We start from the raw sequence: 21,226 nt of genomic DNA, 5'->3' as shown, positions 1-21,226 counted from the left end.
CTCTCTCAAAACAAGTAAATAAACTTCAGGAAAAACATAAAATAAAAAGTTGAGCTCAAAGGAAAACAATAAGCAAAGTGTTATGTTTTAATTCTCTCATACTCCATGTATCTGAGCATTGAGAGGAGTGAGCAGTGACAGCCTCTTTGCGTCTCCTGTGGAGCCCAGGATTCCCTTCCTCTTATTTTAGAAGAAATCCTATGAGTCTAAGGTACGTGTCACCCTCTCCAAACCGAGGCTGTCATGCGCTAACATGCTGTCCCATTCATCTTTTGGAGACTTAGGTACATAGCTTTCCACCTTCCTCTCTGGTCGAGTTCTCTCACCATCCTGGATGACTTCCGTGTCCCACAGGTAACATACCCAACACCCTGGCCTCTGGGCTACTTTAGTTGCTCAACCCAACAACTGCTTCTGTCCTCTATTTCCCCTTGGCCTTTGACACAAGTCTTAGGTCCAGTCATCACTGTTAACACCCCATCACAGAAAATGTAAATCGGGACAAGGACCATGCACTTGTTCCACTATTCCACTCTGATGGGTCCCCAAGCTTTGGGCTGTTCAAAGCCCACCTGTCTCATTAACTTTTCTGCACCCAGGTGACCTCATTCATGCCCACGGATGATTCCTATGTCATTCAGAACTCCACCCAAAACTATCCCTCTGAGTGCCCCAAAATTCCACACCATATATATAGTTGCTAGTTTGATGGCTCTGCGTGACTGTCCCCCCCCAAAAAAACTTAAATCTAAACACATTCAAAATTGTAATAAATATGATAGAATTAACAAAAATAACTATTGGGACCCCTGGGTGGCTTAAATGGTTGAGCTTTTAAATGGTGATTTCATCTCACACTTGCAAGACTGAGACCCACGTAGGGCTCCCTGCTTAAGATTCCCTCTCTCCCTCCCTCCCTCTCTCTGCCCGTCCCCAGCTCATAGGCACTTTCTGTCTCTCTCAAAAAACAAACAAAACACCCACCAACTATCATTTATTTAGCATTTAGTAGTGCACTGACCTAACCATCTAACACAAACTATCTCATTTAATCTTTTATCTTTTTTTTTACAGAAGAAGAAACTAGGCACAGAGATTCCCACAGCTAGCAAGAGGTATGGCCAGCTTTCAAATCCAGGCAATGTTACTCCAGAGCCTGGGTTCTTAGCCCCCAGGCAATACAGCTACCTCTCTTTTCTGACCACCCCCAACTCGCTCCAGGCTGGTTCCCAGGATGACGGCATCCTGAAACTGTCACCTGTGCCACTGCATAGTCTCCTGAGTGGCTTCCCCGTGGTCACCCCTGTGTGTTCCCCTCACCTCATCTACTGTCTGGACTGTAGTCAGAAGACTGGAAGCCATGACTCTGATTGGGTCATCCTCCTGTCTACTTGTCTCCACCCCACAAACACACCCATTTCCCCCAAAGTTCACCTGCTTCCCACTGTTCCTTGAAAGAAAAGATTTGACAAAGATGAGCAACAAGGACCTGTATGTCAGGTTTTTACCCAAGCTCTCCAATCTTTGTGGTCTCCTTGCCCTTGCTCTCAGATGCACTCTGCTCCCTTGTGGCACAGTTTTTGCCCAGGATGTTCCCTGGGCCTGGAATGTTCCCCCTGCTCCTTCTTATCCTAGCAACTTCTCATGCCCCATCTCCTGCGCCATTTCCTTGGGAGATCTTATTGGACTGGCAAGACTAAGGTCAATTTCTGTATGTTTAGTAGCACATGGCCCTTTTTCATCATTGATCTTATATTCAAGTTTAGCATTTTTCTTTTTTCATGCATGATTTCTTTTTATTAATTTTTTTCTCTTTGAAAAAAAGGACTAAAATTATATGCTTACTGCCTTGCAGATAGAAGCACAATACATGCTTAGTGAAGAGACAAAGTAATTAACACACTCCAAATCTCCAGATGTTGATAAACAGAAAAACCAACATATTTCATCAAGAAAGACACTTACACTCACTGATTCATCTGTTTCTGGTGTTTCTGCTGTCCCACTGTCATAGTTTCCCAACTGAGCCATTTCTAAATTAAAAACAAAACAAAAAAAAGCAAAGTTTAAGAAAAATACAACAATTATAACTAGATAAGAAGTAATATCTTTGATATTAAAAACACTTTACTCTCTACTTCAATATACCCATGGGAAAATCTTAATCAAAAATGGTAAGAACCACCAGCTGCTGTTTTTGAAATTGTTCATTATATGCCCTTCTATAGAACCCTATTTCTTATGAACACCTAGACACGGGTACTTGAGAGCTGGGCTTCTGCTTCAGCTAGCAGGATTCAGTAGTCGACACAATCACCATGGGGTGGGGTTGGGGCAGGTGTGTGTGTCAATGATTATTCTTATGATAGGATTCTCAAGACAGGCAAGTCTTCCCAGGCTCTGAAAGGCATCAAAGATACACTGACCACAGCTCAGAGATGATTCTCAACTTATGGCTGAGCATTCCTTGCTCCATTTCTTTCACATCCACTGAGCAATATCCCCTTCCCGGTATATTAAGAATTTGCAATTTGTCACAAAGGAAGTAATAGTTGTTAAGAGACGCTTGACGATGAGAAGGCTTGGGTCACCACAGTCAGCACTTACTAGGGACCTTTTAACCTCAGGCTCTTCCTCTGTAAGATGGGAACAATGTATTCATCTTTTACTAGTTTCTTATAAGTACGATATAGGATATTCGTGTAAGGCTCTTAGCATGTTGACTAACAAAAATTAAGTGTTCACTGAATACTGATTGTTATTTATTACAATCCAGCATGGGCTGGATGCCACATGCCTGACAAAGTAATACCTTGGTGGTCTGCTTAAAAGACACAAAAACAAAAAAGAAAAACAGAAACAAACAAAAAGACACAGGCATTTAACCACTCAATCCACAATGGAACACATCTCTGAGTCTACCTAAGTAAATGAAGAAACCAAATTCATTTTATGTTCATTTTAATTTCTACACCTAAAAATGTTTAATTAAAAAAAAAACCCAAAACATGAAGGAATTCCCTCCAAAACTTTGATAGGTAGTTATCTCTGAGTGGTAAGACCACAGGTAATTTGCATTTTCTAATTTTTCAAAATTGAACGTGTATGCTAAGTTATATATATATATATATATATATATATATATATAATAACTTATACATAAGTTACAGTTTTTAGTTACCTATTTTTGTATGCATCTAAAAGGAGTGCTTAGGCTCTCATTTCATGTATTCATATTCTTATAATTATAATCATCCTTTTTGGGAGAGATTACACATAAAAGATAGGAAGCAAAACAACAATGGAGTGTTGTCTCCAGATAAAAATTAATAAACTCCAGAATCTACACTAAGTGAAGACTTAGTGTAGACTTCGGCTACCAGTAGCCGAAATTCAAGACTAAAAATGAGCTCAGTACTAACTACGTGCTTCCTTGGTGTTATTCCAGTGATGTCAACATCCTCTCTGACTAGGACCTTAGATTGTTGGACTGGTAGGTGAACCAAAATGTGTTCAGTCGGAGGGATTCTCAAGGAAGAGACTGACTTGAATATTGTTTGAATAAAAAGGCAATAGTAGCTAACATTTATTAAGCATTACTGTATCCTGGGTAGAGAAATAACTCACATAATGCTAAAAACATCTCTATGAATAGGTACTACTACCCTGGTCTCAGGGAAAGAACACTGAGGCACAAAGAGGCCCATCAACTGCATGGTCAAGGTCACAGCCTGCAGGGCTGGTCCCGGGGTGCAGACCTGGGCATTCCCACTCCACACCCTCACTCCAGACTTTCAAAGGTCAGGCTGTAGGCCTGTTAGTGCAGATGCTGACAAGAAGGGAAACAAATGGAGACCAGATTTTGTAATAACAGCAGGCTAAGTGATATTAAATCGATTAAAAATGATCCTCAGATCTGAATCAAGAAAACAAAGTGTCAAGAGTTAAAAACACAACTCCCAGTGATAAATTTGCATTACTAAACATAAAACTGGTCCAAGATCACTATTAAAATTTATTTAGAGTCTCTATAAAGGTACTCAGATTATTCACCTACCAAAGTTCAGCCTACAGTGTTATTTCCCTCCAGGTAAGAAAAGTGTGAAGCGCTCACTCGCTCTACAATTCAAGGGCTGAAACAACCTTAACTCTACCAGCGTGAACAGTCACTATAATATACTTTGACAGCCTCCCCACTCCAATTATTTTCATAAAAAAACAAATTAAAAGATGGTTCTGTTTTAAATAGGATTTCTGCTAAATAACTATTATCTGAGAAATACATATTATTTGCAAGCAGTGGGTAGTAATGGAATGGAACCAAGAGTCAGCTTTTGAAGCAGGAAGCTAAGGCATCATTTTGTAATGCCTGAAGAGATTTTTAAAACTCATCTGAATACCATTAAACATCTGCCCTTTTTATTTCATTGATTTAAACCATTTCTGAAGACTCATGATTCAAAAAGGTAAAGATGGTAATTTAAAAGCCATGGGGAAAAATCTCTCCCCAGGGAACTTTTCAGAAAAGCAGCCACCAGTCTCTGATAAGTGATGAATCTGTTGTGGTATTGCTTTCAGTACAGTATAAATTTATCTGGCATTATCTCCCAGTAATGCATGCATCATTTCACTGGAAGCAAAGATCGGATGGCCGTAAGAGCAAACAAAGCAGGGGAAATAGGAGAGCAGGGCAGAGAGCAGCAGGTTCCCTGGCTTTAGATGGGAAAATATCTGTGCCAACAGTCACCATCATTACAAACAATTTAGCAAGATAAACACTGTTTGCAAATTCAATTTAATGAACCAGGAAGACAATTTTGAATAGAGGAGCCTATGATTGTTTTTGACTCTTTTTAGGCAGTATGTAACTCAAGTGTTTTAAATGACCACCCCGACAGTAACGAGTAGGAAAAGGTAGGGGGCTGGGGGGGGGGTCATTTACCAGTATTAGATTTTTTAAAGAACCGCTAACAGGGTGCTTAGTCTTGTGTGTATTTAATAGCATCAGATGTATTTTTTCATCTGAACCGACCACAAATGCTTTCATACGCTTTAAAAAACATTTCCCCCCCGACGGACATTCCTGTATATTATCATTTTTTTCGTAATTTTTTTTGTTACGTGCAAAAACAGATCTACCAACACTGCGCCCGATCTATATCTATCATCAGTTGCATTACTCCCCAATTCCTTTAAATGTCACTTTTAATTTAATTATAATTAATTTCTTTAGCAACATCTTCAAAAGTACAAGTGCACTTGAGGAGAACCCAACGGAGCTTTGCTGGAGAAAAAAGAGAAAGCTGAAACCGAAACCCTTTCAGGACACTCTGGCATTGTCAGGCTGACAGGCCTCTAGGATTTCAAGGCCTATCCCTATACTGCAGGTACAACACAAAATAGGTCATGTTCACCTTTTCTTGTGGCAAAAGTAAAGAGCTGCTAAGTTCCTGTATGAAGTCACAGAGCGTAGGCAAGTAAAAGGCCAGCCCAACCCAGGGACTCACCTTCCAAAGGATCCTTATTGAGCCCCAGCTGGCTAATGATGTACCTGGGAATATCAGTTTTAATACCCTGTCCCTCTTTGGCATGGCCTTCGGCTGCTTCCAACAGGTAGTAAAATTCTTCAGGATCAAATTCCTAGCAGAAGACAAACACAGATGGAAACTAACTTGAGCCAAAATTCTCTGAGGTTTTAGTGCATCAATTCCTTTCACAGTAACATTTGCTGGATATACATGGCTGTGGTTTGTGCAGAAAGGAAGCAAATGATTTTAAAAAGTATATAATTCTCACCTTGTATTTGAAGCCTTTCATATTCTGAGGCAGTACATTTAAGTCCTTGGTAACTCACAGAACGACCACTTCCAAATTCCTCGTAATGTAACTTTGGAGGTTCTGTATATGCTCCATTTAAGAAATCTATCTCATTGGAAATGAACAAGTCTAACATTTAAATTATGCTTTTTGATTAAAACTTTAAAATCCAGGGGGCGCCTGGGTGGCTCAGTGGGCTGAGCATTCAACTCTTGATTTTAGCTCAGAACATGATTTCAAGGTTCGTAAGGTCAAGCCCTGCATCGGGCTCTGCGCTAACATCACAGAGCCTGCATGGAATTCTCTCTCTTCTCTCTCTGCGCCTCCCCCTCTTGCTCTCTTTGTCTCTCAAAATAAATAAACTAAAAAAGTAAAATTAAAAAAGTAAAATAAATAAAATAAAATAAAATCCAGAAATCTTATCCAGAAGATTCAGTTTCTCCTTCTCCATAAACAGCCACAAAAGGAGTAAGGCTAAGATTATATATTCTCAAACGTTTTGCAGGAAACTCCATTAGTACAGAGGTATCCAAAAACATTTTTTAAAATCTCAATATTACCATTTTATCAGTATATCCTAAAGTTAATACTCCCGTAATGTGAAGATGAAGAAAGAAAAATATGAAATTAATGTTTTCGATTACCAGTGCCTATTTTAAAAATTTGGTAGCACATCTTACTCATGTATTTTACTCCCTTTGGCTGTTACTTCTAGGATGTAATAAAAATCTTTAGGATTCCATCACTCTAGATGGATGCCGTGGGTTTATGTGTCGTAAACAATTATGTTTACGGACTTAAATGACAGTTGCTACTTTCAGTTGTATTTCCTAAATGTTATCCCCCCAGGATGTTACCCATTTTGATTAATGCCTCAAATAGGCAACTTTAGAATATCAGCATTTCACCTGAATTACTCAAGGGTTTCTAAAGGCTATGTATAAAGAAAGCTCGCTGTAAAGAGAGTAAAGCCAAAGGAGCGTATACACTCAGTGTCCTTTCTGTAAACCTACAATGATACACAGCACAAGCCTGAAACAGTAGGTATAAGACCAGTGGTTGGGGAATGTTCCCTAAAACTCTAAAGCTCCAGTTTCAACAGAGCTTCAAATAGTGTTGAAAACAGCAACGTTTTCAATTCTACTTCTGAGCTCACTCATTTCTATCTTTGAGAGGCTATACTTTTACTTTTTCTCTTCTGGTGTGGAGCGATGACTGAAAAAATTCACTTCCTCTTTTAGGGCAAGATTGTCTATTCGCGTATCTGCTGTTGTCCAGAGAAACAGGTTAGAATGCTAAGTGGTATTTTCCCTCAAATGAAACAAATGCAGGAAGTCCATGCATGTGGTACATAATTCAAAAAGTACAATGGGAGACACAGTACAAAATCAGACTTCCTTTTGCTGGCATTTGCCAGTCACACAGTTCTCCTCCCAGAAGCATCCAGAGTATTTTTCCCCCTTTATCCTTCCAGAGACAAAGCCAAATGGTGCTTTTGATTCTGTGGTTCTAAGGGTCCTGGCCACTGATGGAAAGACCTACTCCACCATGCCCCGCCCTGTCTCAAGATTTCCCTTCTCCTGTGACTCTCAATGCACTGGTATATTTTTTAGGGGGCAGTGAACATTCCACTATTACAAAAAAGCTATGAATTTTAATCAAAATAAGGGCAAAACCCTAGCAATCCACCCTATACGTATGTGTGTGCATGTGTAATACCGCAAAGCTGTACTGCACGGGGTACAAATATTTCTGAAGTGTTGCAAATACTTTAGTGTGATGTTAGCAGAACTTAAAAGTGAGTGTTGATACAGTGCTAAGCCCCTTAAAACTATTCTCAGGCTCAAAGCTTCATGTGTGTTCACAGTGTGGACTCAAATTTCAACCAGAGTTACATAAAACAAAAATTTTTAAATAGGAAAATGATTGACAAAATGAACTAATCTCTGAAAGTCTCACTTCTTGAGGTCTGTATGAGACGCTGGGGTACTTGCCCAAGCTGGTTGCTGCCTAGCATTTATTTCTAACATGCCACATTTTAAAAACAGATGATAAATAACTATAGATTATTATGTATCATATTGCTGGTGTCCCTTTCTCTGCATCTTGCCAACACCAAAAAAGTAAGGCTCAAAGTGTTTTAAATTAACTGTCACCCAGTATCTATGCTAAGGTTAACAAGCACATTAGTTCATGATTATCTTTCACATTTGACCAGAATGTGATGTGATTATCACTGAATACAGCACAAATCCTAGAACTCTTACTTCAAACCAGAAAACAAAAATCACATCAGGATGTCCTCATAGACATTCACAAGTTGTAGTTCCTGCTGACTCTTTCCATTTAACTCTAGTCTTCGAAGCCAAAGAAACTGAAAGTTTCTGATGGTCACTGCTTTCCCACAGTTAACAGTAAATAATGGAGTCACATCTAGGGGCAACTTACCAGACACTCTAATAATCGAGCTGGGCGGGCAATAACAATTAGGATCTTTCGAACCAGTTGTTTAATAAATGCCAATTCTCCACTTTCTGAACGATCATGAGCCTACAAGAAAGATGATACAGAGTTGCTCTATTCAGTGGAAAAGGAAATCAGCAAAGCACGCTAATTAGATAATTACAAATCTCTGAAAATTAAGTGATTTAGAAAATACCTTTCACAGACAGATAAGCGGACATTATCTCTTCATAAATGGACACTGTTAAAATTCTTTACCTACAAAATGGCTCTATTAGCTAAATTTCAATTGCATAACTTTGATCTATTCGGTGTGTAAAAATCAAATGTTAAAACTCCTAATGTGAACCATGAATGATGGAGAGATTAAGAGATTATGATGCATTAAGTACATGATATAAGTGGAGTGGGAGGCTGATAAGGGACCTTGATTTACCAGATAAAGCAACTTTAGCTATGAAATGGCTAACACAGTGAAGGGCTGCTTTTGTTATGCTGGACATTTAACACAGTCATGAAATATATTTTACACGTGCACCATGATTAGCCTACAAATTTGTTATTTATGACCTGTAAGAAGTGTGCACTGCTGATTTCAAATGTGAGGGAGATAACGTTTATACGTGGATATATTCATACCAATTTGATTTTGCATATTGAATAAATTATACCTAGGCACTCAACTCAGTAAAATTTGACTTTAAATCTTTTTAAATTTTATGTTATCGTGTGCCTGGGTGGCTCAGTTCATTGAGCATCTGACTTTGGCTCAGGTCATGATCTTGTGGTTGACGAGTTCGAGCCCCACGTCAGAGTCTGTGCTGACAGCTCAGAGCCTGGAGCCTGCTTCGGATTCTGCGTCTCCTTCTCTCTCTGCCCCCCCCCCCCCCCCCGCCACTCGAGCTCACTCGTGCTCTCTCTCTCTCAAGAATAAACATTAAAAAAATTTTTTTTAAACTAAAAATAATCAGTTCATTCCTACTTCTTACTTCTAAGAATTATCAGCTATAACCAAAGCCAGAACATACAATGGGTTGTATTAACTCAAATAATATTTTATATACTAACATTATTGGGGAGGGAGGAATTCTGTTAAGACAACACCAAACAAAATCACACAGCATGAGAAGAAAGTTTCCAGGCTGCCAAGAGCAAGCACCAACACTAATGGATACCCTGTGTTTATATTTTAAGTATTGGCTGCTACAAAAAATACTAAGACCCATATTTGAAAGTAGGTTATAGTTTCCTATGGATATTATTTTCTTTGGCTAAATACACCTAGGTGAGAAAACAAATGGAGACATCAAGCATTTCATCTGGAACTGACCTAGACCTCAGGACTTTAAAAAGCCATCAGTTAAATCAACCTGCTCAAAGCCACAGGGGGACCTTGCCTGGGTCTACAAGACTGACAATGGGGAAAGCAGCCAGGAGATACCAGGCACACAAAGTCACAGCTGGGAACTAACAACAATTGCATCCTGTGGAAGGTAAAGGAAATTCCCACAATAAGGACTCCATCTGAAAGGCACAAGCTTCCCTGTGACTCTTTAGCTCCAAACTCTGGAAGGACACTGTCAATGTCATTCTGAAGATAGTTTCAATTTTCACACAAGGACTGAAGAAAATGTTTATCCGTGAAGATAAATAAGACAACCCAACAATGCTCTTCATACCACAAGTAAACACGTTTCTCTGCTCAAAAGACAAATTTCTCTAAATATCAACAATTATATTATGCTATATGGCATATTCAGATGATTTTTGAAACCCAAAATTTTCTTTTTGTAATTGCCATGAAACAATCTGCCAGGTCTATTAGACAGAAACAAAATTAAATGTGTGTGGTGGGGGGAAGGGGGTGGCAGGATTTCAATGTAAACAGCTTTGGATATTGATTCTATCCCTTTCAGGGAAAGCCTCTGAAGGAAAGAAAAACACAGGACTAAACTAGTAATTATGGTAACATCCTGGGACAGAACTGTGGAATTAAGGAAGGAGCATCTCACAGAGACTGACTACAGAGTTACTCTCTTATCTGCCTCTTCTGTTTCAAAATGCACCATTTAACAAATGTCATTTTCAAGATATTCTCATAGCAAGTAATATGCATTGCGTTCCTAGCCTTTTTGGGGGGAGCTGTTGGATTAAAAGGAACAGCAGAAGTGAATTATTTGACAATAAATTGTAATAAATCAAGCATTTTGACATGCATATATACATATCTTCTTTCTCCTTCCCTTCCTTCCATAATTACTGAGGAAGCAAGTATCAGCCACAGTGCTAGGTACCAGGGGGTTGAAGACGATTGGGATGTGATCCATGTTCTTCAAAGAGCCCTCTTTGAAAACCCCAAACAGAGCATGAAACTGCACTATGGTCAATGTGCCATCTTAGGGTTTTTACTTATAGACAGAAAGGAGCCAGTGAGGAATGTTATTAAATAAATGTTCTTACAGCCACAGAGAATTAAGAATTTGGGAGTCAGGACTACAGTCTCAGTGAACTGTCCATGTGGAAAGATACTCGTTAGCCAGGCAGACACATGAATCTGAAAGCTAAGAGCTGCTGGTTGGAGATACAAACAGGAAGCCATTAGAGTTCATCGGTCTTTAAGAGAGCCAACAAGATCACCAGAACAGAGGGAGGAGCAGTGGGCCACAAATCAGATGATGGGAAAACTAACTTTCAGAAAACACAAGATAGAGGAAGAGCTCTTGGAAGAAGCAGAGAAAAAACACAAGCACTAAAAATATCTTGGGGCTCTTGGGTGGCTCAGTATGTTGAGCTTCTGACTTTTGATTTCAGGTCAGGTGAAATCTGAGGTGATGATCTCATGGTTTGTGGGTTCGAGCCCCACGTCGGTCTCTGTGCTGACAGTATGGAGCCTGCTTGGGATTCCCTCACCCTCCCTGTGCCCCTTCCTTACTCTCTCTCAAAATAAATAAACAACAACAGAAGAAGAATTGAAAAGGAGGGGTGTTATGAAGAGAGAAAAGGAAGATATTAATATTGCTGAATATAATAATATTCCAGTAAAAGAGAACTGTTCCAGTAAAATGTCCAGAGGACAAGACAGTAAGGAGGACAGTGGACTTCAGTGAGTTAAATGAGGGGAGGTCAGAAGCCATTCATTCAAGAGTTCTTCTATATGCCAGACACCACACAAGATGAATAAAACAGACAAAATCCCTGCTCACACAGACACCTATGCTGGGACTGGTTCCTGAGCTATTACCAATCTGTGATGACACAGGTACAAAAATTGAGTGCAAGCATTTAGCAGCTCTTACATTTTTAACATTTCTTGCACACCCAAATGCATGTTCCTATAAATTTATTTTCATTTTAATTTATAGGAGAATTAGCGCAAGACAAATTGGAAATTAACAATGAAAAACAAAAACAAGGTATTCAACCCCCTAAAACACTCTGAGAAACACTGCCTTAATGAACTACAATAGGGTGAAATATGAGAAATGGGCACAGAGTACAGAAAACTCTGTTGGGATGTCTGGATGGGAAAGAAAAATAGTGACTTCTAGTCAGAGAGGCATCTTCTCATCTTGCCAGAACTCAATTCAGTAGGGGCAAATACAGATGAATTTCCAGAAAACTAGGATGCTAATATTTTCTTCCAGTTCCATGCAATTATTTACATATTCATGCTTAGAAAAACAATCTATGGTTTTTGCTGACATGGGCATAACTTACGCCCTATGGGGTAGAGAAATACAATATATCTAAATATAGAGACGAAATAGGTTTTACTTGTAGGCTGTGGCTGATCAATTTCAGTCACAAGAGCAGTATACGCATTAATTCCATTCTACCATACACATTCCTTCCTGCCCTGGGTGTTATCAGGATCTACGCATTCAAGTATTAGACCTAGACAGGTACCTGTGTTTATCTGTCTTTTGGAAATTGGACATTTTGTTAGAAGAGGAACTGACACTAATGAGAATTTAAGTTGCCATTTACTACCCAATACCATGTGCAAGTTAATTAATAGGACACATGGCCTGGAAGGAGCCAGCAATTTTCCATTTAGCTTTTCCAGATATTAGAACTAGATAGCATCATCAAATAACGCACATGCACTCAGGCAATTTATAACTTTATGGGTGGGGGTGGGGGGAAAATCACTGCCTGAAAATCCCTTACAATCCACTTATCCCAGAGCCATAGATTGTTGGGTCCCAAGGTTCCTGTAAAGGTTATTACATTAACTTTCTATTACTACTATAAATGATGACGAGAATCAATTTACAGCAAGTAGCAATCAGTTTTTTCTTCTTTGCTTCCCTGGAATATGAACTCTATCTCATGGTTACAATGTGTAAGCAAATGCACTCATGAAATTTTTCTTTTTTCAGGGGAAAAGCAAAACAAATCCGAAAACTTTATATGGTGGTTCATACCTCTTGCAGCAATTTATCTAATTTGTGTTGTAATTCAAGGAAGTATCGTGAGGTGATGAGACCCTGGTGGGATTTATCCAAGCAATCTCGAGCCAGTTCAATAATCTGATGGTGAGTGAAACTGAGCACTCCATCTGCTAGAGGAAGAACGTGGTCAGGAGAGTAGCTGGTGATAATTTCCTTCAGACGTTCTTCCATCTGAGCCGTGGCCTATTTAGAGAAGACACGCACACACAGATGTAAGACGACAAAACACACAAGTGGACAATTCAATCATCACATTTAGTGAGCATCTTCAGACACCTCCACAAATTGTTAGTTTCTAGAAACTACCAGTGTATATACATAACATCATTACATACTTGTCAAAACCCACATAATACACACCACCGTGAGTGAACCTTAATGTTAACTATGGACTCTGGGTGATGATGATGTGTCACTGCAGGTTCATCGACTCTTAACTGGTGAGGGATGCTGAAGGGAGGAGGGTGTGAATGTCGGGGAGGGGGCTGGGGGGGCATCAGAGTATACAGGAATTCTTGGTACTTTCTGTTCAATTCTGATGTGATCCTAAAACTGTTGTGAAAAAAGAAATCTATTTTTTTTTTTTTTTTAAGCAGCAACAGCAGCCTCATCACATGGAAGAAAGATTTGAGGTATACAAGGGAAAGTGACTACCCTAGGGTGATAATTGTTTTTTCTGTCCTATCAAATATAAGATGGTCTATAAAGGCTTCTGCAAGTCAAACAATACCGTGAATTGTTATGCTTTCGTTTTAGATCTTGGGCTATTTCTTTCAGATGGATGCTCAAAAATATCAGGTTATGTTTTTACCTATTCAAAACTCAGACTGCTGCTAGAATTCCACAGGATAGGCAAGAGTTGTTTTGTTCAGTAGGTTATAATGTACCAGGAACAAGCATCTTATATTATCCTTATCCTTCTCTCAAAAAGCTGTATCACATGTAAAAAGCCAAGGAGATTCCCTAGGTAGGATAAATAGAAAATTTCCTTTCCAACCTTCATTTCATTCTGTGACGCCCTACTGCCTAATCAGTATCCTTTGCTTATATTGTCTATGAGGGGGCGGGGTTTCTCTTGGCCTCCTGCTCCCCTTCTAAAATCCTAACCAGCATTAACTACGTGAGTCAGGACCTATTTCCCCGGTGAACAAGTGACATGTAATTAATAGCTAAGACAGCTTTAATCAATGACATCAATGTCGGGGTCATTGCAAATAATAAGCATTTTGCTACTGATTTATGAAACCAGAGATTTCCTTTCGTTTTCTTGCCTGGGGCTACACAAGTAGTGGGGGAGGAACAGGAACACAATGGAAAGACTGTCTTCTCCCAAATGTGCGGGGATACTAGTGCAAAGGCCGTGGATACTAGGTAACAGGAACTATCAAACAGCAGGCTTTTGCAGCCAGGATGTCTGGCAACAACTCTTCGACAAGTCCTCCCTGGCTCAGTTCGCATTCCTTTTGCAAGCCCAGTGGGGAACACTGCAACTGTACCCTCCCTTCTAAATTAATAGGGGAAGACATCAACTTGCTCAAGAGATAGGAAGTCCCAGAAAAGAAAAATGAAGTTGGGGCGCCTCCATGGCTCAGTCAGTTAAACGTCCGACTCGATTTTGGCTCAGGTCATGATCCCACGGTTCGTGGGCTCAAGCCCTACAAGAGATCTGGGCTGACAGCGTGGAGCCTGCTTGGAATATTCTCTCTCTCTCTCTCTCTCTCTCTCTCTCTCTCTCAAAAACAAACAAACAAAACAAAAGACATTCACCACATACTACTCTATAGGTTTCTAACGAAGTAAAACAGTTGCTGCCTGAGGATTCACAACGGGGCCCAGATTAGGGCAGAGGGAACATGAGGGTCTAGAGGCTCATTCTCCCTGGGGTGCCTCATCAGGCCTACCCAGTGGGTGGGACAAGCAGCAGGATTCATTTTAGAGGCAGCTCACACAGCAAATATGGCTAGTCCTCAGCCATTTTTAAAAAATGTTGAGTGATTTTACCTTTTTCAGAAGCTATGGTGCTGTTTTACACAAGCCCAGCTCATTACTACTAGACTGGACCATTACTTCCCGTAACAAAACCACCTTACACACGCTACACCCAGGTTGCCTGTTCGTTGATGCTAGGCATCTTCGATTCAATTCATTACCTTTGGGAACCTTTCTTTGTAGACATGGTTCATCATAATTATTTCATGGTCACAGCAGGCGGGAGAACGTCCGGGGCTGCAAGCAAAGCAAATTACCCTTTTAAACTTGCCTCAGCATGAAATGAAAATAAGCTTTTTATTTATAAACAATTGGTTGGATCAAAAGGACTATACAACCTTCGTAAGAGAAGTGTATTAGGCGATAAACTACAAAATCAGTCATTAGTACGTACATACATACCCACACATGGTGACACCCTGGAGAGGATTTCAGAAAGGAAGCCTAAGAAATGGAATGCCACAAAATAATTACAGCTACAATGCAAAACTAGTTCAGAAACGTTCTTAAATTGAGTTTATATTCTGTACGTAGGATGCATTTGTGTCGTTTTGGAAACCAATTAATAAATTGCAATATAAAACAAAATAGGATCATTATGAACAGCAACATCTAGGACACAACGAACAGGGTAATTTCACACTTTTATTGTACACCTGAGCTCTGCCGTGTACCACTGAAAAGGTCTCAGAGTCTTCCGTGGCACAGGTGTCGCCACTGAAATCCATTTTCTGGCCTAGCAAAAACCTATTTGGGATGCTGAGGTAAGCACTTTGGACAATATGAAAGAGAGGCAGAGAACTGTTGTGCGTTTTCATTATTTCAATAGCAGTTCGTGTGTGTTCCTCGTGGTATACAGTCGTGCAACGTCAGTGCGAGTATTTACATTCCAGGGAGAACATAGCCTGCACCAGATACCCAAGGAGCTCCTTTCATAAAACCATAAAATGGGCACCCATGTGGTAAAATACAACGCCTTTAAATGAATTCGTAAAATTGGTCTTTTATTCCCTAACTCAAAATAATAACTCATTCCCAAATTATTCAGCGTGGCTACATTTACTATCAGTTTATGATGCTAAATAAAAAAACTACAAAGCAGGGGGAGGGTACCTGGCCGGCTTGGTCAATAAAGCATGGGACTCTTGGTTTTAGGGTTTTGAATTAGAACCCCATGTTGGGTGTAGAGCTTACTTTGAAAAAAATACAAAGGGGAAAACCCTCCTCAGGAAACTCAGATGTTCAACTGAACACCTGACAAACTACTTTCATAATAAAATCTTAAACAGGAAAGTATTCCAACTCTAGTGTCAAGATATCACACTGCGGAGACAAACTGCCTTGAGCGTCCGGCAGAGAAGGACCTGTCACCCGGCTGCTGGGACTGTAGAAGCCTTCAGCCATCAGTCCCTTCAAAGATGGCCTCAGATGCAGCCACCCCATCCAAGCCACGTCCTTGCCAGGGTGCTGCACCCAGGGACTGAGGTAGGGATAAAAAAAAAAAGGCCACTTGGCCCAGAAGCACAACTCTGACAGGTCATGCCATCCCCGGAGTCCCCTGTGGAGTCAGCTGTGTGACGGCTTCATTTGCCTCTGCCCCATTTTGCTTGCTTGCCTTCTTTCTACAAGTATAAATCCTGAGCACTCCCTACTAAGCATCCTGAACACAAATCTGTTTTAGAGTCTGCTTCCTAAAAAACAAAACTGTAAGAGATACCAAATGTCAAAATTCAACGGAGACAAACTCCTAACAATGCATTCATGTTCCTGGAAAAAAGTAAAACTCATGATGTGAAGAAAAAATGAAAAATAGGGGTGAACTTTTATAATGTGGCATCGGAACGAAAATCCTCTATTTTTGCTGTCCTTCCTTTTTAGCCAAGCTTAACTCTCCTAAAATAAGAGCATTAAGTGCTCCTACACCACAATTAGATTGTCTTGGAATTTCCAATGGCAAGAAGGCTTTATAGGAGGTCCCTTTGGTCCATCATGATTACTGCTACTATAGCAATTAGCAAATTGAGAGAAATTGAAAGAAAAACAGTAAGATGCCTTTCAGTGGTAATTAACAACATCACATAGAGATGGGAAAATCACTCTCTATTTAGAGAAGTTCACAAATCAATTAACACTGAGATGAATGGGACCACCCAAAGGCTTCCCTAGAAATGGTTAAAAACAGATAATCCAGTTAAGTAACATTTTTCAATCAGGTCCACACACCTCAGACTTCGGGAACGGGGGCGCATGGGGGTGTTCCTGCATCTGTTTTCCGTGGCAATGCTTTCAGTAGTACAAAAATGTTTTGACAGGAAGTGCAATTCATCTGGCGTTGGTTGGTATGGTAACTGATGCAGCTTCTCCTGGGAGGAAGAGGAGGACTACGAGAAACCACAGTGAGGTTAGGGGACCACCTCAGTAAGAAAGACAAGTGAATCTGCGAGCAAAGCAGTGAACCTAGGGGAGGGACATCACCATTTCATACTACTGCCTTTTCATGTTAGAACTATAATAATTAGTGTCTAAATGTGTACCCTTGCTGTTTTCTCTGAGAGGTCAAAATGCCTTCTATATTTCATCTCAGCTGTCTATGAGACCATTTCCCAGAAGATAGCTTCCTCTCTTGTAGGAAACTCAGGCTCTGAAAATGGGCAGGATCCACTCAAAGCCACTGTAAGAAAGTGACAACCAGAGAACCTGGGCGCATGAAATGACAGATTAGTTCTCAACTGAGTATGGTACCTCGCTCCTACCGCTACTCACAATCAAACACTGTGACTTTCAGGTGAGTAACATAAAATGAATGTTAGGATGTGTGATCACAAATAAAGTAATGAGAGACCTTCCTTTACAAAGCATGCTGCCCTTTGACACATCAGTATGTGCCCTGCGTAAAAAGGGGAAGCGATGAAGAATGTACTTTTCTCACCAATGTCATTGTTTTAAAAAGCAGATTTCTCTGCCCTTTTTTCTCTGGCTGACACGTTTTTTTGTTTGTTTGTTTGTTTGTTTGTTTGTTTTTAAAGTAGCTTCAGTAGTGCTGAGTGTTTTTAGTCCCTTGCATATAGATTTGCTTTTTGAAGAACGTCACTCAATAGTTATGAGGACAACGTAATGTACAAAAAGTGAATAGCTAAAGAACAGTTTTTAATCAATATAAGAATTTTAACTCTAAAGCAAACAGACTTTTCTTTTTGTTTTTCCTGAGAGGTAAACTCAACAAGCACTTCTCAAAACAAAGCAAAGCAAAACAAAACAAAACAAAACAAAACAAAATGGAGAAGTTTTTGAGCAACAGAACCATGATTAGAATAAGCATATTTGTAAAGGTAACACTCATTTGAAATCTCAGTTCTAGCAGGTTTTTTTTTAAACCTGTCATTAGGTTAATAATACACTTCATAAACACTGAAGCATCACAATGAAGCAACCCTAGAAATTAATGACTAAAGCTTAAAAATGCCCTCATACCTTGAAATTATAAAACACCTTATAAGTACATACTGAGACAAAGAGGAATTTTTATAATGTAATGAGACTGTTTTATAAGCCATAAAAATGAGAACGCTACTAGAAAGAGTAATGAGATAAACCAAATCTCCACTCAGAAAGAACAGGCACAGTCTTAAACACTTTTCAGTAGGAAGAAACAAATAAAACACAAACCAAATCAACTCCAGCAATCAGGAAAAGAATTATGAAATCACTGCAAGCAGGAGAGATGCACTAATGATAAAGTGAAGGTAAGGAAAGTAGCAAATAAAAAAATAGAATTAAAAATCTATACACAGGTCTCAGAGGTAAATCGATATGCACAATTCTGTATCCAAGATTTCAAAACCCTAAAACCCTGAAGGTTATTCATAAGTTTACAGTAATCCTTGTGATGGCATGGCATCGACCGGACTGATTGGAAAGCTATTTAAAATATGTATTTAATCCACTTAGTATGACTGTAGATTCAAGGCTGCTGCAGAAATATTAATATATTTGATTATGCACTGCTGGCCAGGTGCTGTTGGGCTGCTATGTACAGTACAGGGATCATGCTACCTTTCTAAAACATGAAAATTAATTCCAAGACTCACTGGGCTCTAGAGTTTCACATAAAGTATCTAGGGCCTGTACTTGCATGGAAACCACACAAATCAACTTCAGGAGAGTTAGTTCCCTCTGGGGAGGCAAGGAGGAGAAAGGGATTGGATGGGAAAGGCTTTCTTTGTATCTTTAACATTTATTAAACAAAATAACAATTTATTTTAAAAATAGCCATAGCAAATGTAACAAACTGTTACAAGTGTTGACTCTGAAAGGAAAATTTTGTGGTCATATCAAATACCCAGCCATCCAGCTGAACTCAGTAAGTTATGTGCCCTGGGTTTACAGAATATGGCAAAATGAACGATGCGGTGGCGTGAGTGAGGGTTATAACCTTAACACTATTAAGAAAGCGAGGAGGCAGGGAGGTCCTCCGGGAAGAAAGCCTGTTTCATCTCAGGTGGAACAGCAGTGTCCAAATGGGACGAGGGTATCACCAAATCCAAGTGACACAGGATGGGTTTATGGCAGTGGGGACAACCATAGGCCAGCAAAATGGCCCCAGGGGTTCCAAAGATACCAAATACAGCCCTAAAAGGGAGTTGATACTTGACAACAGACAAGTCCAAGGATAGGTTTCGGCAGAGACCAGGGACTCGCTCAGTGGAGAACTTTCAAAGTCAGTGAGAGCTGCAGGACAGCAGAGACACAGAGGCCGCTCTCAAGACTGCACACTTTGTTGAGAAGATGCCTCCACTGGTCTAAGCAACTCGGGGGGCACTGCTGTGAGGAGAGCTTCAATCATTTGTCTGGGGGTTTCCCAATATATTGTGTCTCATCATTTTGTATTTCTCGCATATTCTCTAAATGTGGTATCAGTGGGTCTCATCACCCAATTAGTTTGCGTATGACTCTAGTAGTGTCCTAAATCAAACCTACTTTCCAAGAGTAACGAGTTACATAAAAAAGCTGCAGAAGACTTCCCCCAAAATGTTCTGAATAATGGTATCATTTCGTCTCTCCAGATAACCGTTTTGCAAAGGACAGTATTCACAAGCATGTGTCATTTTTTACTTGTTATTTATTAAAAGGAATACCATTTTATAGTCATACCTCATATATTTACAGGTATTTATATTCTTATTTCCGTTCTTTCCCTTCTGTAGAAAATGATTTATCTGTTAAATATATGGGGGAATGTCTTCCTACTGCTGTGGTTCCCTATTACTTATTTTAAAATTAAAACTTATGATCTTAATATTATCTTGGAAAAGTTCCACAAATTAATTTTAATGGCAAAATTGGAAGTTAAAAGAAGTTACAATACTAAATATTCTCTGGAAGGACTGATTAATTTCCTATGACCAAATCTTTTCAATTTCAGAATACAGCATTTTTAACACTTGCCAGTTTTACAGTTGCTATAATACCCAAAGGATAAAGATTTGATGTTTACACTTCAGCTTAAGTAGTTCTGGAATTCAGCTAACAACACAATCATATGTCAAACTGAAGCTATATATTCAAAGTGTAATTTTGTGTTCTATCTTTCTATTCAAAACAATAACTAAAGTGCATTTCTGATTGACTAAGTGACTAACAGTTAACCCAGAAAGTGAAAATCTGAGAGAGACTCGGATCAGATTTAGAAAAGAAGAGGGGCACCTGGCTGGTTCAGTCAGCAGAGCATACAACTTTTGATCCCAGGGTCATGAGTTCCAACCCCACACTAGGTACAGAGATTATTTAAAAATAAAGTAAAATACATATTTTGAAAAAAAAAAAAAAAGAAAGAAAAGGAAATGAAACTACTAAGCAGTTTTGCACAATTTTTGCCCCAAAATTTAAAGGACAAGACCCCCCCCCCTCGCCCAAAATAAGAGAAATGAGAAAGAGCTTGTCAAATCTTCACTCATTACTTTTACCAACAATAGGGAAAAGAGATAATTGAACTTTTGTTAGGTGTGCAAAACCTACACTTCACAGATTTAACAGTTCCTTACCTCTTTTGGCAAAAAGTAATTTTGAAAGTTAAAATTCTATCTTGGAAGAAAAATTGGGAATATGAGGTTAATAATTATATGTGCCACCTTCTTTAATAAACATGTAAGAGAAATACTGTGTTACCTCTGGTTGGAAGCTGTTGGTTAGAAACAGAAAGAGCGTGTGTGTGTGTGTGTGAGTGTGTGCGTGTGTGTAACTATAAACTGTCTCGGGTGGTTTCTTCTTTAGACTACATATGGAAGTCAAGGATGGTGATAATTCCATTATGACAGATGGCCAGGTCATGTTCATTAATTAAAAGGTTTATTTTAAGAAACACCATGTAAATTCCTTCAAAAGACCCATGAGCCCAGAGTCTAGACCATTTACTGGGTACTCTTACTAATAAACAAGGGGGTTGTTTAAAGCCCCTCAGTTCATTCTTTGTGCCTCAAGTTTCTGATCCATAAAATGAAGAGAAT

At 39.4% G+C, this 21,226-nt stretch overlaps 1 protein-coding gene across 5 annotated transcripts in view; it reads right to left on the bottom strand.

Annotated features, from left to right (window-relative positions):
* The window catches only part of MAST4 (microtubule associated serine/threonine kinase family member 4), a 562,621-nt gene that overhangs the window by 48,062 nt on the left and 493,333 nt on the right, over window positions 1-21,226 (bottom strand). For all 5 annotated transcript variants that reach the window (XM_042987724.1, XM_042987722.1, XM_042987723.1 and 2 more), the window contains 6 exons: window positions 16,947-17,104; window positions 14,885-14,960; window positions 12,708-12,917; window positions 8,266-8,367; window positions 5,508-5,640; window positions 1,966-2,033 (listed from right to left, as the gene is read on the bottom strand). In XM_042987724.1, the coding sequence (XP_042843658.1) occupies window positions 1,966-2,033; window positions 5,508-5,640; window positions 8,266-8,367; window positions 12,708-12,917; window positions 14,885-14,960; window positions 16,947-17,104 (747 nt within the window). The remainder of the gene's footprint in view (window positions 1-1,965; window positions 2,034-5,507; window positions 5,641-8,265; window positions 8,368-12,707; window positions 12,918-14,884; window positions 14,961-16,946; window positions 17,105-21,226) is intronic.

Source organism: Panthera tigris, chromosome A1, assembly GCF_018350195.1.
Source record: "Panthera tigris isolate Pti1 chromosome A1, P.tigris_Pti1_mat1.1, whole genome shotgun sequence".
Classification (NCBI taxonomy): domain Eukaryota; kingdom Metazoa; phylum Chordata; class Mammalia; order Carnivora; family Felidae; genus Panthera; species Panthera tigris.
This window is presented reverse-complemented; position numbering and strand designations above follow the sequence as displayed.